General features: G+C 32.5%; 1 protein-coding gene across 2 annotated transcripts in view; it reads right to left on the bottom strand.

Moving 5' to 3' along the window:
* LOC129224723 (uncharacterized) overlaps nucleotides 1-18,043 on the bottom strand; it is a 68,466-nt gene extending 50,423 nt beyond the window's left edge. The window contains exons 1-2 of one of the 2 annotated variants that reach the window (XM_054859272.1): nucleotides 17,863-18,043; nucleotides 10,746-12,398 (exon numbers count right to left, since the gene is read on the bottom strand). In XM_054859272.1, coding sequence (XP_054715247.1) covers nucleotides 10,746-12,398; nucleotides 17,863-17,929 — 1,720 coding nt within the window. In that variant the 5' untranslated portion in view covers nucleotides 17,930-18,043. The remainder of the gene's footprint in view (nucleotides 1-10,745; nucleotides 12,399-17,862) is intronic. The other variant, XM_054859273.1, reaches the window with a different exon arrangement.
* Nucleotides 18,044-18,330: the final 287 nt, after the last annotated feature.

Below are 18,330 nucleotides of genomic sequence, written 5' to 3'. Positions count from 1 at the left end.
CATAATTTTTAAATTTAGTCACTAACTTTTTGCTTTAAAATTGTAAATAGTAATTTGTTTTATTTAAATGCCACGGAAAAGGAAATTCTCTTCCTTGTGATTGGAAAAAAAAATGCATGCAAGATCAGCACAGGTGCCATTCAGAAAAGGATCAATTTAAAGCATTTTGTTCTGTTTGTACGCTATCTTTCCAATATTGATAATCAGGGATTTTCACAGGTACTGTCTCGTGCTGATGTGGCGAGACATAATAGGTTGAAAGTAGCTTGAAAAATCGAACTGTATTTTAAATTCGTCCTCTACTGAAAACAAATTAGTTGTAATGAAACAATTCAAAGCTTTTGTGCCAAATTCACTCCATGATAAAAATTTTAAAGCAGAGGTTTTCTTAGTTTTGGTTGCCGTAAAAAACAATTATTCATTTGCATCTTTAAATGATTTATCTGTAATTTACAGGGATATTTTTATGATTCTGAGATGGCAAAAAAAGTATCAAATTATCTGACAAAAGTTAAGTACACAATAAATTTTGGACTTGCACCTTACTTTAAATCCCTCCTCATTAAGGACATTTCTTTCTCATTCTTTAATTCATTTTGATGAAACAATAACAAGGCAAGTAAAGAATCACTTGGACCTCCATTTATTCTACTGGTATATGTTTCTACTTCATAATGTGCCACTGTGTTGAATAATAAAACATTGAATGCATTCAGTTGTAGTTTTCAAGAATTTGAAACATTTTATCATCCTCTACGAAAATCAAGCTAATGAATTTTGTTTAAATTTTAAAAAACTTGATATTTGTTGTCATAAAAATGTACTAAAATTTATCAAAATTGTGTCCTAAAATTTTTGATATCACCACTTACATAATTTTAACAAAATGCATTTTTTGTTTGTTTAAGGGGGTCCGGGACACATTTTGAAAAGTTTTTTATTATGTACTTTAGAGTTTTGAAATTTTTTGAACTGATTCATCATTTATTTAATAAGCAAAATCATAACATAAATATGAAAAAAAAAATTTTTTTTATTTAAATTTAATTAGTTTTTTTCAAAAAAATGGGGTTGCTTTAAATTGCTATAACTCAAAATATTGTTGGTCAATTTTCAATTTTTTTTCAAAAAAGTATGCAAAAATATCTAAGCTTTAATTTTTATTCGGCGATTTTAAAAATATTGATTCAATAAGAAATAAAAAATATTTGAAGAAAAATTTCGAAAAATTCGAAGATACTTTTTTTTAAAAAAATGATAATTTTTGCAGTAAACGTTTTTTTCAAATTCGCCGAATAAAAATTAAAGTAAATTGCTTGAAAAAGATATGCTCCAAGTTTCATTACTTTATCTCTATCGGTTCCTGACTTATAAGAGTTTGAATGCAAGAAATCGGGAAAAATTGATTCATGGAGAAAAACGCGTTTAAAGTTTTAAAGTTATGTACACATTCGTTAGATGCATGCAACAAAAATAACTATAACTTTCGTTCTATTTAAGGTGGAAACAAGATTCAAACGTCCTCTTAAGCAGAAAAAAACGGAGCAATTTTTCAAATTATAAAAAAAAATTTCAAAATTTGAGGATTTTTGTGTCCCGGACCCCCTTAAAGGGGACGATATTAAAATACAGAAGAGTTTTTAATATTTTTGGATGGAAAGCATCAATACATGCAAGTAATATATTTTCTGCATTAGTTCATTCAGCGGTATGTTGTTATTGTCATGCATGTGTGCAAATATGCGTTTAACATTTATTTAGAAAAGAAATTTGCAATCGTGTTTTGTTGAAAGAGGTTGATAAAGAAAAAAAAAAACTTCTGTCCAGTAGAATTTTATCTATTTGTTGTAGCTCGTCATTGTCTCTTATGGAACAGTTTTTCAATCTCCTAACGCATTACTATTACAGGTGTATGAATTGTTCTAATTAAAAAAATGATTTAATTCCTAATATCTTGAAATTTATACTAAAAATATTAAAATTTTCATAACTTTACCTCACATTTTTACAAAAAAAAAAAAAAGTAAATTATCTGCTTTAAAATTGTTCAAACTTTTTTATTAGTCTTGTTTACAGTCGAAAGTTGCATGTGATGTGATGTAACTTCAGGAGATTAATCACTGGCATATGAAACCTCAAATGGGAGACTTCAGAATTCAAATCTTTAGACAGTGCCAAATTGACTTGCAAAAAATCTAGAAAACTGTTTGAGTGATCTCAGTACCAGTTTGACCACATAAACATTCAAGTAAATTAATGCAGGGTGGCGACAGATCAGGGAGATCAGGAAAAAGTCGGGGAACTTTATTAATTGGGGAAATATCAGGGAATTTTGAAAAAATAACAAAAAATCAGGGAAAATTGATTTTATGAAGAAAAAAAATTTTTTTTTGCTTTACAAAATTAAGTACTCTAATTCCCTACACATTTTCCGCCAATTATCTGTTCAAAAAAAAAAAAGTAAAATTAATGAGGTGCGATTATACGCTGCCGCATATTTGTGCATCTTTTTTCCTGTCAAAGTATTAAATCTTACTTATTAACCACAGGATGAACTTCCTAAGATTGCTTCTGTGTCTGTTAGGTTGTTTATTTTACCCAGCTTGAAATTTCCTTTTACGCTTTCAATGCTATGTAAAATAAACAACCATACAGGCAAAGAGGAAGCCTTCATTAATGCCTTAGCTCCTTTGCCTTTATTCCATTGTCTCGAAGTAATTAGCGTACTGTAATCACGATGTCAAGAAGAAATCTTTGGTTTTTGAATTAATATTATAAAAGCTTAAAAGTTATTACTTCTTCGCGTTTTAAATTTAATTGCTAAAATTGAACTTTCAATAAAAAAACTTAGTTTTTTGCCGTTATACTATTTGTTGTCACCGCAGATTATAAAGGTTTTCTTTTCTTCAGACTTAAGTGATTCTTTAATTTTATAACCAAGTTGTGTTCTTCTTTTATATATTTTAAAATTATCTTTTTTTTTCTTGCATTTTAAAGTTGTTGGTTACAAAAGGAATCTAAGAGTTTTTTTCGTTACATACTGAAATCATTTGAAATAGAATTAACTTGTGAACTGAAGTAATTATTATTTTTTTTATTGTTAAAATGCTGTATTCATTCATTAAAACCTATGTTCTTGATTACAGAAAAGCTCCCTATGAATGGATGTCAAATAGTTTCATCTGTTTTGCATAAATATGTCGATTAGTTATTTAAGAACAATTACATTACTTCAATTCATTCACTATTACTTGTTATTCTTGCAACAATTATTATACTGTTTGAAAACTTAGTTCAAAAAAATTTCAATTGCTTTTTAGTTCTATCATAAATACACATGTTTTTAAGAGTAATTTTAATAGTTTCTTAAAATTCTTATGCTAAGTAATTTCTGGAAGGAAAGTATTTTTTTTTTTTTAATTTTCTATAATCTTTCCATGTATAAAATTGAATATGCTGTTTTGTAGGCTTCCCCCCCCCCCCAAATAATTGACTTGATATGTTTTTTAACCATTTTATTAAAAAAGTAGCATCTTTTTAAAATATATCTTTAGTTCAACAACTTTACACAACTTAAAACATTTAAAATACTGCCTTTTATGCAAACATACAATGGATTTCAAGTAGAGCTAAGAAAGAAAACCATTATCATTGGTAACGTAAATCAGAGAAATTTGGTGAACTTAATCAGGGAAAAGTCGGGGAACTTTTTTTCACAGTTCCTGTCGCCACCCTGTAATGACAATGTCCCCCCCCCTTTTTTTAAAGTAAATTTAGATTTTTCACTTTTGCAATTTGTTCTAAGGTGAATGGTGGGGCACATGTGAGTAGTTCCTATATCCTGTCCATAATGTTACTATTACTGTAGCATACTGTAAGTATTTTTAAAAAATGCATTGTTAAATTCAACAAAATTGCATCACTTTTGGAATGATGATTATAGATGGTTGCAACTATGTTAACATTTTTCATCATTAATTTTTTATGTCACTTAAAATAGAAGCTAATTTTTTAATATATTTTTTTCTTATTTTTAAAAAGAATGCTCACCTTTAATTGACTCAAGGTATGGAAAAGGGCAAGAATTCATTAAACAAATAACGGGCATAGTTCTGCGCCCTTCTCAGTTTAGTTTTATTGTCTTGTGATAATTTCTTTTCTTTTCTTTCAGTGTTTTGCAGAAATAAACCGGAAAAGAAGAACCAAGAGCCCGGAAAAATTACATGTTTATTCTTTGGTCTTTTACCAATGTTTTATTTTTGTGCTTTGTCTTTCAAGTTCAGTATATTCTCGATATCTGGAAAACCTCAATATGATGGAAAATTATTTTTCCCCCTTGATTTTGCGTACTTATCTAATGTTATTTTTCATTATGCCGAAGAGTTTTTAATCAAAACCTTGTTATGATGAATATTTTTTCAAGTCAAATATGATTTTTCTGGTAAAACCGCAGTTTATTGTCTTGAAGTCACTCGAGGAATGTTTCCAAAAATTTCTCACCCCCTTCATTATTTCTCTAAGGGGTTAGGAATGATTCAGAGAAGCTTATCTACTATCACTTTCATTGTACAGCCTGGAGGATTCAGGAAATTTAAGTCCTAAGAAGCCCAATAAATGTACCTAAAACTTTTCGCCCCCTTCTCACGCCATTTTGTTGGACCTTTTTACCGTATTTTCACCTCCATAAAAAGGGGAGATGAACGGAAAACACCTTTAGAGACTCAGGGAGTGGTACAATCCTCTGTCCAATTTCTTTTATTCCAGAGTGCTCGAAACTTGCTTTGAAACCATTCTGTAACTTAGTAATTCAAATCTTTGAATTACTAAGTCTTACTGATCATTTTAGTCATGGTAGATCACTACATTTTGCTACTTCTTTAGAGAGTTCTTTTTTCTCTATTATTTTTGGCTCATTTAAAACAAAAAAAATTTGTTATTGTATTAAGACTTTTTTTAACTTTCATTACATGTTTCTCCTTATTTTTAACTATTGTGACTAATTTTTAGAATTTTTTTAATTATGATTACGACCTTGTTATCTTGAAAACTTGAAATCTCGAACTTTTTTACCTTGCAAATCATGCAATTTTTTTTTTAATTACAGCATTAAAAAAATATCCTTAGTGGCACAAAACATTTGAGGTTTTACACAAGACCCTAATGTTTTTTTTTAAAGTTTTTCTTGCTTAAACAATTTGAAAAGCATTATGTTCCCTGCTGAAACTAATAAAATTGGCAGAAAAATGGATTCGGCTAAAAATTAGTCATTTAAAAATTAAAAGACAGACTTGAAATTTTAAGAAATGTTTTTGAATTAGTAAATATGATTGAAATGAATAAACAGTGATGTCAGAAGTCGCTATCTAAATGCTAATTTTGCTACACTGAAAATCATTGCCAATAATTTTGTATTACTTTACAGTTTATTATGGGATTAGCTTTATTTTAATTACCTGCTATTACAATTAAAACTACATTGTTGGTTCAAAGTTAATGGATGCAAAATACTTTTAATACTTTAAATTACTCTTCAACATGTATTATCTCCAATTTGTTGCTTTGCGAACAGAAATTCAGCTGCACAGAAAACTACGGTGATAAAGATTCAAACTATATGGGCAGTATTGTCATATCACTATAAAGCTAAAAACAATATAAAACCAAAGTATAGATCAAAAGTACTTTACTAGAAATATTTTGCTCAAACAAGCAAGCAAAGAAAAAAGTGCCTGGTCATTTTTATACTTTGCTCTCGCCTATTTTTCAAAATTGTAATATTTTTACATAATCTTCGGGATGTCTTAATTAGAAATTTGGCTATTCTCTTGTTTCATTATTCTGAAAATTATGTATAGAAGCTTGCATTTATGTTGTAAACCTTAATTTCAGAAATTAATATTTTAATTAATCATATTAAAAATTAAATTAAGCTTTATTATTTATCTAGTTTGTTGAGTTTTTTTTGATTGAAAAATTATGATATTTTGAACAAAATTTACAACATACTCTTTGAACAAATAAAAAAAAGTCTAGAAACTATCTTATTTGGGGTGTAAATCCATTCATAAGTTATCTCGCTTCAATTATTTTTAACAGAATTAAATCAATTAAATTTTTATCATATAATGTCAATTTCAATTTATTTTAGTCAATTGTTCATATCCATAAAGGTGGTAGTCGATGCAAGAATATAAATAAAATTAACTGAATTTGAAGAGATTTTTATTTTTTACTCACTTGCAAAAGATTAATTTTCCAATGAAATGAATTTGTTGCTGCTTTTGTTAATATTATCTGTATGTATAAATGCCTATAAAAATAAAGTTAATTCTACTTTCTCTTACTATCCATTCTTTTTGTATTTTACTGAGTGATACTACACAAATCTCTTAATCTTCTTCCAATACTAAGCACAGCTTTTTGTTGAGGTCCTTTATGTTTTACAGCGTGCATTTTATAGGTTCTTATTTAAGAACTTCAGGGAAAATACCAAAGTGAGTAAATCTCAAGTTTACCAAGCATCGAATCAATTTTTCATAACTTTGTTTCCAGCATCTGAAAGTGGTTATCTCATTACAGGAAATGGCCGTTTTTCACAAACCAATTTTCATATTCTTAAAATTTTTATGAAGTTGACCTGCATTTTGAAAAATGACTGCAAAGTAATTAGATACCTTCTTTTAGGTGACAAAAATAGACTTTTGGTAAATATATTTAGCAATGAGGAATCAATCTACTTTTGAACTTTCTTGTGGAATTTTCAGGCGTATTTGTGATTCGAAAATTTTGGGTTGCTGTTTCTGACAATTTAGGACTGACAACACATACTAAAACTAAGAAATTAAAAGTTGTTTTCAAATAAGTTTTTTAATGATTTCAAAGATTTTTGTATGCATATTTCGAGAGTTTTTTGCTGTAACAGAAACAAACAAGGGGGGGGGGGGGGGAGGTGTTCTTCAATTAACGCAAAATTTCTTTCATCTGACAGAAACTATCACAACGGACGTTCTTCAAACAACGAAATAAATTATTCATGGGACAAACAAAAATAACGAGCGTTTCTTCAAATAACGAAAAGTTGACTTAATGTAACAAAAACGACTATAACGGACGTTTCTTTAAATAACAGAAAATTTCCCTCATTTAACGGAGAAGAAAAGAAACAGAAAATTGTCAAATGACGGAAAATTTTCCTTCTATGACGAAATAAATGAAGAAGGACGTTCCTTCATTTGACAGGAGAAAATAAAAACGGAAATTCGTCAAATGACGGAAAAGTTTCCTTCTGTGACGAAATAAATTAAGAAGGACGTTCCTTCATTTGACAGGGGAAAATAGAAACGGAAATCCGTTAAATATCGTGAAAAGTCCGGCAGCACTGCTGCCAAGAGAATTTCCGTCAATTGAAGGAATTATTTTTGAGAGTGTGGGGCACCTAAATGTTTTTTTTAATTTGAATAAATGTTTTTGTGGTGCATGTAGGGAATAGAAGCAACGTTTTATCAACAAAAATTTTGAGTTTCTAAAAAAAATTTTAATTTTAATTTGGCCTAGCATTACAAGTACTTGTTCACACTTTCAGACAGAAGTCGGCACTGAGTGCATTTCTTCAAATTATAAGTATGAAAGTTTTTTTTTTTTTTTTTTTTTTTTTTAACGTAAAAGAAAAAAAAATATAAGAGAGTGTGCGACTTGAAAAATGAACTTTGGTTTAGATTGATAATGTAGCTCATCAGAAGACTAAGAAAAATATCCGTTATCATACTCTCATACACTGTCATGCTCGTATTTATTGTAAGTTCTCCAGAACAGTTCAATTTCATCCTCTTCTATAACATTTTCAGTAGCGTCTTTTTATTTGGTGAATACTGTGAAAGCGCTTTGATTTTCGTGATTTTCGCGTGCCCGCTGTAATCACGAAAATTTAATCCTCGCTAAAATATTTTTGTTTTTCAATTAGTATAAAATTCACAAAATTTTCTCGCGAAATCACCGATATCTTTATTTTCACTTTTTAATAAATAATTTTCGCCTTTAATAAATTTTTAATAAATTAAAATAAATGCTTTTTTTAGTATAAATACTGGTGAAATATGAAAATTACGATGGCAAACAAACTAATGGCGTCAAACAGATAGAACGTATGACGTCAAAATCAAATGCCTGAAGTCAGCGCGTATTTTTATGAGTCTTATTTCTCATTGCATCCGCTGATGTACTTGTGTAAAATTTTCGCCAGTCAAAGTCGTTTGATCCTTGATTTTTTTTTATTTTTTAAGTTTATTGAAAAGTAGTTTCCAGAAATCGCTACAAACTACTATTTTTTGTAGTTAACTACTCACTTCACTACTTCCAACCACTGATATATATATATATATATATATATATATATATATATATATATTTATATATATATATATATATATATATACATGTTCTACACGCTTCTGACAAAATAACTCCTCTATTCATGCATGTGCTCGTGAGAGATGATAAATGCATACACCTAATTCATTTCAAACCACCGGAGATCTCCCCCTCTCCTCCCCTCTCGCACACACCACCACAACCACCATAAATTGCTGCACGCTTACGGTGAAACGGCTCAACGCGTTTGAGAGCCTTTAACAAATAAATCAACTTTAAAATATATGAAATTATTTTCTTAGCGAAAACAAATGCCTAATAAAATAAAATCATCGAACAACTGTATGCTTTAAAACTCATTTCTCAATACTTGCTGTCATTTCAACCGGTCGTTTTGGCAAGTCTTTCATAAAACATTCGATTTATTTCTGAAACACCGTCAGTTTCAAATACTTCTTATTATTTTCCGCATTTGCGCAGTAACACATCGAAAAGGATTTTCTAAAAAGACGTATTGTTCTACGGATTGCGCTGAAACACCTCCAGAGCGTTTAGCAACGGTTCTGACTGAATAATACTTCTATCAGAGACAACTAAATTTCCTGATGAATTTGTTGACTAATAAGTGGTACTTGATGCATATAAAGTATACCGGGCTCTGTCTATTCATTGTCTAATTTTCAATTTTCAATTGAAACTTGAAATCGAGAGCCGCTTGCTTGACTTTGGCTTTTCTAAAATTCTACTTGAATACAGTGAAACTTCTATAAGCGACCACCTCTATATAGCAACCACCTCCATTAACGACCACTTTTCCGAGACGCCAAATTTCCCCCGTATATGACTAATGTTAAAATACCTCAGGGAAAGACCATTAAAACCTCTCACAATGACCGGCAAATCGTCAACCTCAACATTCAAAAAAACCGAAATTTTTGTTAGAGAAAACTCAAAAAGAGAGAGACAACGAAAGAAATGCAATAGAAAATAAAGTTCATATGGACGCAGAACAGTTTTCTCATATTAACAAAGGTGGAAAGAAACCAGAATAAGAGATTAAAATCTATTCTCCAGTGGGTCCAAACGTGTTTCTTACTTGCTCTCTCTGCTTGGAACCTCGTTAAAGCCATAAAAAGGAGTGCGTTGTTTTTCGGATTGTAGGGAAGCTAAGGTGGCACATGCAAATCTCAAGTCAATAGTGCACCTTTCATTGAGATATGTTGATAAGAATAGAACTTTGTTAAAAGGTTGTTTCTTGGAGTTTCTTGGTTGCTTACGGGGGATCAGAGTGGTCAAAATCTATTTTTAGTGCCTTTGAAAGCTCAAGAGTTGATTTCAGTGAATTTGCATTCTGCTTTTCATCACCATACCATACATCGCAGTCAGAATTTCCAAAAACCGAGCAATCTCACGCTCGAGAAACGTGCAGAAGTCTTGAACTTATTTAAGAAAAGAAAATCAAAAAGGAAATTAAAGGAAATTAGCCAGTAAAAGAAAAAAAAAACTGTCAGCACAACAAACTCTAACAGAAATAGATAATCTTATCTTGCACTAATAATAAGGACACATTATTAATTTATTTTTTCAGCGGAAAACTAAACTAGAAACTAAAGTTGTTTTAGGAAAAACAAAGAATCTGAAGCAGGCGAATTTTAAAGCTATTAGTTTGAAATAGAAAAATCATGTAAAAAGTATATTTTGCATTTAAAATTGAAAAAAAAAGTTTCTTTATTTAAATACATTCTTATGATTATGCTCTTGGTTAATACACTGCAGGAAGAAGGTAAATAACAACTATAGGGCCACATTTGCATGTTCGAAAATGATCTCCAAGAGCGACTAACCTCCATTAACGACCACTTTTTTCAGGAACGGAGAGAGTAGTTGCTCCAGAGAAGTTTCACTGTACCTTGAATAACCTTTCTGGACCTACCTACCCAATCTTAAATTGCATAGATCAGTTTGAGTACATTCGAGTTTGGCACCAAGAAGGATAAACAATAAAATTTTCACCCAGAAATGATTATCAAAATTATTTAACCCATTCCTTTTGTCTCTTTCACTGGGAGATTTTTGTCCCATGTGAGGAGGACTTTAATTCTGTTGCTTTGAAGTTAAGCTGGGCAAATATTTCTGAAATTTCTTGCATTATATCGAAATAACTAAGAATGTTATACAGATGACGCTGGATTTTACGAACTGTTTGTGACAAGGAAAAATGTTCATAAAATGGAGAGCTCATAAAATCGAATATTCAATAAAATATTTTTGGGACTGGTAAAGTGTCCGTAAAATCGTGAGTGCGTACATTAAAGGTTAGTAAAATCCAGTGTCAATTGCATCAATTTTATCTTTTCCAAAATCTTTTGAAGACTTACCTTTATATGGAAAGCGAGTATTGACTTCAGGCTGTAGGGCTGGCGTGTGAGACACGAAAGACGTAGTGGTTACCACAGATGGTAAATCTTCTGAAGCTTTTACTGTCATTGACTTAGAAGCTCGTTGTATTTCGAACTGAGTGGTTGTTTCTCGAAAGGAAGGAAATAGAAGAGGAGTAATTTGTTTGATTTCTGGTTTGTAGTCCCTTGTAATCTCATCGTCTGGATGAGTATAACCACTTTTATCACTGTACCAAGTAGCAGTGGTAAATAAATCAGAGTTAGGGCTGTAAATTTCGTGCGAAGGTTTAGGAAAAAGTACTTCTGAATCAACATCTACTATTTTGTCACTCATATGGGAGCTATGAGAAGCAGTTTGGTTAGGACTTAATGTCCAGACACGAGTATTTGGCAGCGTCACTAGGTCAGGATCTGCATTTTTTGCGTCAAACATTTTTGTTGTTAAAGTTTCATCGTTGTCAAAATTCTTTCTTGTATCAAATATAGGAGTTGTTGATACAATCTTTGGAAAGTTTCTGATTGGTCTGTCTTCCGTTAAATTTGTAACACTTTCATTTGGCTTCGTCTGCTTCACTTTATCATTTTTATTCAAATAATTTTGTTGCGCTGATTCATCTTTATCAGCCACTGAACCTTCAACCACAATCACATTTTCCGAAGTTTGAGCTGTGGTAGTATGGAAGAAAAGCGGAGTGGTGCTAATCACATCGGGCACAGTTTTGACCAATGTCGATGTCTTAGGGACATCTTCAGTTATACGGTCGGTTGGCTTTGGTGCTTTCGCACTGCTCCATATGGATGGAAATGGTGATGAAGGTGAACTCGAAGCCCAAAATGGAAACTTATCTCTCACTCTTGATAGCACACTACTTGTAGGAACGATAGACGAGTGTTTACATTTTTCATCACCGAAAATGCAATCAGAGCTCTCAGGGGTTGATTCATCGTGCGTTGAGTTCTCCGTAGTTTCTAAATTTGTAGAATCTTCCAAAGTAATTTTTGCATCTGTAGAAAGAAAAAATGATTTGTCACTAAACTTTGGAATTCCAGTTCGAGGCTCAAACATCGGAAAAACACCGGGGGTTACTTTCTTATCATTGTCAGTATTGGCAGACACGGTTAAGTCCCTATCAGAATCAACAGTCGCTTCTTTGCTTGTATCTACATCTAAAGGCACTTCTGTCACTTTCAAAGTTCTATGTCTATTATTTGTAACAGTTGCCACATACGTTGAAGTAGTATCGTCAATAAACAAAGGTGTTTTCTCAGTAACAGAACCCTCAGCCGTGGTATGGAATGCAAATGCTGTTGTTTCAAGCTCTGATTCATTTTCCATTCGATTCACCAAAATCTCCCTTTTCGAACTTTGATCTACTGTATTTTCTGGACTAGCATCGTTTGCAAATTTGTTAACTTCTAGTCGATCAAATTCCGAAAGGTTCGATTCGGCATTCTGATAGTTTCTGCGATTTTCAACGAATTGCATTTCAGTTGGATTAATGCTTTCTTCTGCTTCGTCATCATCAGGCGACCGTGAATATTCCGAAGACGCATTGGCAGCCACTGCGTTCAAGCTTTTTTTCTCTTCCTCTTCTTCTTCCGCATCATTGTTATTATTTTCCCACTGTGTTTCTGAAACAAGATAAAATAACCAAATAAGAAAAAAATTAATTTGAATTTTGTCATCTTGAATTCAAATTATGTTTTTCGCAATCACGAGTCTGTGTTTGTATGTGTGTGGGTGTGGGGGGGGGGGGGGGTATGTGTATGTGTGTAGGCATGTGTGTTTGTGTCTGTGTGCAGTCATGAGTGTGTGGGTAGTTGTGTGTATGAGTGTTTGTGTGCGTGGGGGCGGGGTATGTGTATGTGTGTGTAAGCATATGTGTTTGTGTCTGTGTGCAGGCATGAATGTGTGGGCAGTTGTGTGTATTTGTGTGTATGTGTAGGTGTCTGTATGCATGCGTGTGTGTATGTGTTTGTGCGTGTATGTGTTTGTGTATGTGTGTAGGGGTATGTGTGTGTATGGTGGTGTTTGTGTATGTGTGTGTATGTGTTTGTGTGTGCGTGTGTGTTGGTGCGTGTATGTATGCGTGTGTGTGTAGGATATGGACGCAACCTGGAGACGGTTTTCGCTAGAGGAGCAGCATATCGTGAGGCCGGCCGACGCGACGGGTGGTGCTGGCAGAGGGTGGCGGGCGCCGGTGGGAAAAATGATAGCACGCCAAAAACAGTCAAATGAAAGCAATAAGCAATCGTGATTGCTTAAAAAAAAAAACTTACGAACCGATGTTATAAAGCATTCACTGAGAAAACTTTTAGAACTCACAGTACCACATAAAATCCGCTTTATATAGACTTTTTTTTTACAACAATCTTAAATTTCTTCATTTAAGATACAAACAGAAGAATCATGCATGCGAAGAAATTTTGTATATTTACACTGCTAATAATAATAATTCTTGACAGTGTTGAGCTATTTATATGAGTCAACTTAACAATGCAATACAAATACAATACAAATACAAATGTGACCATCAGCAACAGGCTCTTGGCCCAGCTAGGCTGGTCGTAGTCAATTTATTAGTCCCCAATGAAGATCAATGGCCCTCTTAAAGCTGTCCACCCCTTGCTCATTACCACCTCTTCCAATAAGCTGTAGTGCCTACAACCCTTCTAAAGTAGTAGTTTTTCCTTATTTCCAGGTTAGCCTGAGATTTGAATAGCTTAAAACAATGACCCCCTCGTCCTGCTTTCGGTGCAAAAATTTAATCCATTAACATCATTCATTTTGATAAATTTAAACAACTGAATCATGTCCCCTCTGGCCCTCCTTTGCTCCAAGCTATACATATTAAGCCTATTAAGTCTGGTATCATAATCTAAATCTGAAAGTCCCCTTACTAGTCTAGTTACAATTCTTTGAACCCTTTCCAATACACAAATAACTAAATAACTTTCCTCAGATAAGGCGACCAAAACTGCACAGCATACTCCAAATAGGGTCTTACTAAACTCCTATATAAAGGCTGAAGAACCTTCTTAGATTTGTTTGAAATAGGTCTATTGATAAACCCAAGCATTCTGTTGGCTTTGTTACTTGCAATGCTGCACTGCTGACCAAACTTGAAGTCCTGATCCATTAAGACACCCGGAGATCAATAACATTTTCTGTCTGACTAATGATTGAACCCTGTAAACGATAACTCGTACGCTTACCTCCATGACCCAAGTGTAGCACTCGACATTTCTCCACATTAATGAAACGATACTCTCTCTCTTCTCTCTCTCTCTCTTGGGAAAAAAATCGCATTATCCCTGTTTCTTATCAGAAGAGAAAACAGCCTAGTGAAATTAAATCTCTGAAATACATCAACACTTGCCATTCAAAAAATTAAAACTTTGAAAGGCAACAGCTCCTTATTAGTGTATCCATAAAAAAACTACGAGATTTTTTAGGCAAAATATTTTGATTCAATGATAAAATTAGGTTATTGTCTTATATGTGTGCTAATTATGGTAAAAGGTTTAATTTATCAAGATTTTTACTGTATGTGGTATGAACAAAATAGTATTCAACGTCTTCCCATGTCCTGACGAGAACGTCTTGGAGGGATGTTTGCAACTTAGTGATTATTCTTGGACTGAGATAGCTCACAACATTAATTTTGTCATTGTAAACATTGTTCTTGACATATCTCCTGAAAAACGTCCATTGGAGTCAGACCCGGACTTCTTAGAGGCTAAAAGTAGGCCCTGTCCGTTCGATCCACTTTATGACGAATCGGATATCTAATGCTTCCCGTACATGCAAACTGAAGTAAGATGGTGCTTCATTTTGCTGAAGTATACAGGAGCCTTCTCCGCCTCGATATCAATCAACTGAGAGAAAACATACCCTGGGGTGCCCCGAACTTAAATTTTTGGTTTGGCGGAAATTCTCAATTTGCCAAATGGAACTCCAAATTTTGCCGAATGATGGTAATTTTGCCGAATAGATCTCCAAATTGTTTCGAATGATGATAATTTTTTCGAATCTTTAGACAAAATTTGCCGAATAAGGAAATTTTTGGAAGGTCACAATGACCTCCTGTGACTTCCCATCAGAGTGCCCCTGAGCATGCCCCTCTAAGTAGCCAGTCAACATCACCATTTATGTGCTCACAAAATTTGATAAGCTACTAATTTCTTCAAAGTTAACTCACATAACCTAACTCCACTTTTAATTCAATATGATTTTCTAAAACTCCGTAGTTCTTTGACGGATATCCTGTATTTGCGCTCAAGATCCGATATCACCGAGGTCGTTAAAAATGCCTATTCACCTAACATTCAATTAGCTGACAGTGCAGCTGTAATAAATTTAGTTTGTTCTGATGGTTGTTAGGATGAATTTTTAAATAAAAACAACAGAAACGTTTGTTTCCAATTGCTTTTCTTAATGAAAAAAAAAAATCAATTTTTCTGTTTTCGTTGACATAAGAATTCAAATAACAACTTAAATCACGGCGACTTCAGATGAGTTGAAAATATTTGTTTTACGTATTAATTAAAAAACGAAGAAAAAAATATTTTACTGAAAAATACAATGTTTTTATTATTTACGTGATCTCAAACGTATAAAGGTAACTTTTATTACCTTTAACTTTTCAAAGAGAGTGGAAAAGCACGATTTATCCGAATGAACTAAGAGTTTCTGAACATAAAAATTTTATTCTCAAGAATTCAATCATTCAAAACATGATTGTAAAAGTCTTGTTCAAGTAATTCCTTTAATAAAATGCGAAGTGTTTCAAGATATCCTACTATTACTAATATTGCACATTACACAGTAAGCATAGAACTCCTACTAACCAGGAAACCGTACGATAGTGAAATAATGAAAAAATAAATAAATAAGAAGCAATCAAAAGAGCATTGTAAAACATGTTTCTGGACGCATAAATTATATGCCCTCGTGTCCCCTTTATAGGAATATGAGGTTTTAAAGCCTGCTGAAATTTTAAGAAAAATCGCCAAATTTAGCGAGTTTTAGTGAGCCGTGGAAAACGATCTTTCACACGATTTGTAAATGGATGCAGATGGTGAAATTGTGTGATCAATTTTTCGCCAAATCTTTGGATTTTGCGCTTTTCTTAAAGTTTTGGCAGAAATTTTTGAGCCCTTATGTCTCGATAACGTGCGGACGCGAGCAAATAATTTTTGCACCAAAAATATATCTCAAGGTACTCTTTCGCTTGCTACAGCCTGCCCACGGAATGGGAAATGGGATCATTTCCAAAATTTTAAAAGTATTTTTTTTCTGAAAGAATATGCTTATAAAAACATAAGATCTGACCGGGTTTTTTTTTAAATAATTTGACTAAGTTTAATATTTTTTAAAAAATACTTTAATCGGTACGCTTTTATTGTTTACGCTTCTGCCGATGACATCCCAAATGATGAAATGCATTCACTGTCGCCATTCGAAAAACGTAATATTTAATTCGCTTCTTTAGTCACGTGTACTGGCAACGATGTGGTTGGTAGCAAGCGTATAGCGCAATAATTCATTCGCTTCTTGATTATCATAACGTGGAATCTCGGCAGACAGATGCACCAAGTGCATCATTTGTGACGTCATAAAGACCACGGACATTTTAAAAAATTAATTAAAAAATAACTGTTGGGAAAATGAAAGTATTTTCTGGGTCCATGCTATTTTTTGTGCTTATCCTATCAATTTTAGTGACTAAAAGTAGTACATTTGACTGAAGGAAACAACCCCATTGGCAAACGTCCAGTGAAGACTAGTCTAAATAAAAGGGAAAAGTAAAACTTTAATGCGCGTATTCCGCTCATTTGAATGTGACTGCTGTGCTTAATTCAGAGGCTAACATACATCTGCGAAAGCTGGTATCCTTGAAAACTAATAAATGCGTCCATTTCCGCCTTTAAACCGGATGTTGGCCTTTCCATCTAATCGGTGGTCAGACTGTACCTATTTAAACTTTTTTCATTATCACACTATTCGTGTGGCTCTCTGGTTAGATATATACTCTTAATAAAATCTCTATGACAGTATGATACCGAGCAAGCTTTGCTCGATATTTTTGGGCAGAAATGAAACATGTCATTTGACTTATACAACTTATACAAACATCTTCGGAAAAGGAAGAACTTCTGATGATTTTAGGGGTTAAGATTCACTAATTTATTACTTTCTTTCTAACGGTGTGAGATATTCTCCTGAAATTTCTCGTTGACTCAAGTTTGGCATTTAGCACGAAAATGTGCCTTAATATTCTAAATTATGGCTCAAAGACTAGACACAAGTATTTACTAGTCGAATAATTTAGTTTTCTGAAGAAATAATGATCAAGGAGTATTTGTGTAAAATTGCGAAAAAAAACAATTTGCGTTGAAAAAATAAATCACACAGGAAAAAAAATCGCAACCGATTTAGAGCATTGTGGGAACTAAACTAATAGTGAATTAAATAGTATAGTGAAATTAATTTATTTAAACTAAGCAAATGAATTTCTTTCTTCCTTTTCCAGTTACTCTTCCTTTTAAGTTTAAAGCTATACAAACATTATTCTACGTAAGACAAAATCAGGGTCCGAAAAATCCTGGTAAATTTAAAAAAAAAAAAACTTTAAGACCAATTTTTGCAGAACAAAAAGCTTTAAAAACCCATGTTAAACTGGAATTACTCTGAGAAATTATGGTTCTCAGTTTTTTTTCCTGGTTTCTGAGAGTTTACAATTTTTCTCAATCTCTGCATACACTGTAGAACGAAAATAACGTATTACTTTTTGAAAAATGTGTTATATTTGCAAACAACTTTTATTAGTTGCCATGTCCGAAAGTTTTTTGCTTTAAAATTTATGCCTCTTTACTGATTTAATGAATAAAGTATCATTTTTTGTAATAAAAGCCTCCGCCTAAAAAAAAGTTAATTTTTTTTTTCTTTTCCCTCGTATCCCGTGCCTCCTATTGTAACCGCTATTTATTTATTTATTTATTTATTTTTTAGTGTAATGAATATTGTATCCCATTGGTTGGATTATTTAAAATCAATCAAAATAATTGAGCGAAAACAAGAGCGTCAACTCACCTGTTTTCGTTCTGCAAACAAAAGTTATGAGCAGGAGCAAGAGAAGTGTTCTGCAGATGATTATCATCCCTTCGATATTGCAGCAAGCTCTTGTGACGACATCTTTGCGGATGTCTTTTCCCCAAAATCAGGAATCCGTGTTGGAACAAAGTGACGAAATTGGTTGAAGAGAAATATTTTGATCTGCTGCAAAACAAATACAGTTGTTAGCATATTTCTTTGAAATATGTACATGTCGAAACTCATTTAGTTTCACGCTGAATTAAAAAAGCAAATTCTACTCATATAATGAGCACTTGAGACGGATATTTTTTAAACACGCATATTCAGGGCAAATAAACTACAAAAGGAGGAACTTTCATGGATAAAACTATAATTTTTAAAATTATTTCTTCATTTTCATGCACGCGTGTATTTATTTTTTCATTTTTATTTAGGTATTTGGGAGCTACAGCAACCTACTCGATG

The sequence above is a fragment of the Uloborus diversus genome, chromosome 6 (genome assembly GCF_026930045.1).
Source record: "Uloborus diversus isolate 005 chromosome 6, Udiv.v.3.1, whole genome shotgun sequence".
Classification (NCBI taxonomy): Eukaryota; Metazoa; Arthropoda; class Arachnida; order Araneae; family Uloboridae; genus Uloborus; species Uloborus diversus.
The sequence above is the reverse complement of the archived record's forward strand: the minus strand, read 5'-3'. Positions and strand labels throughout refer to the sequence as shown.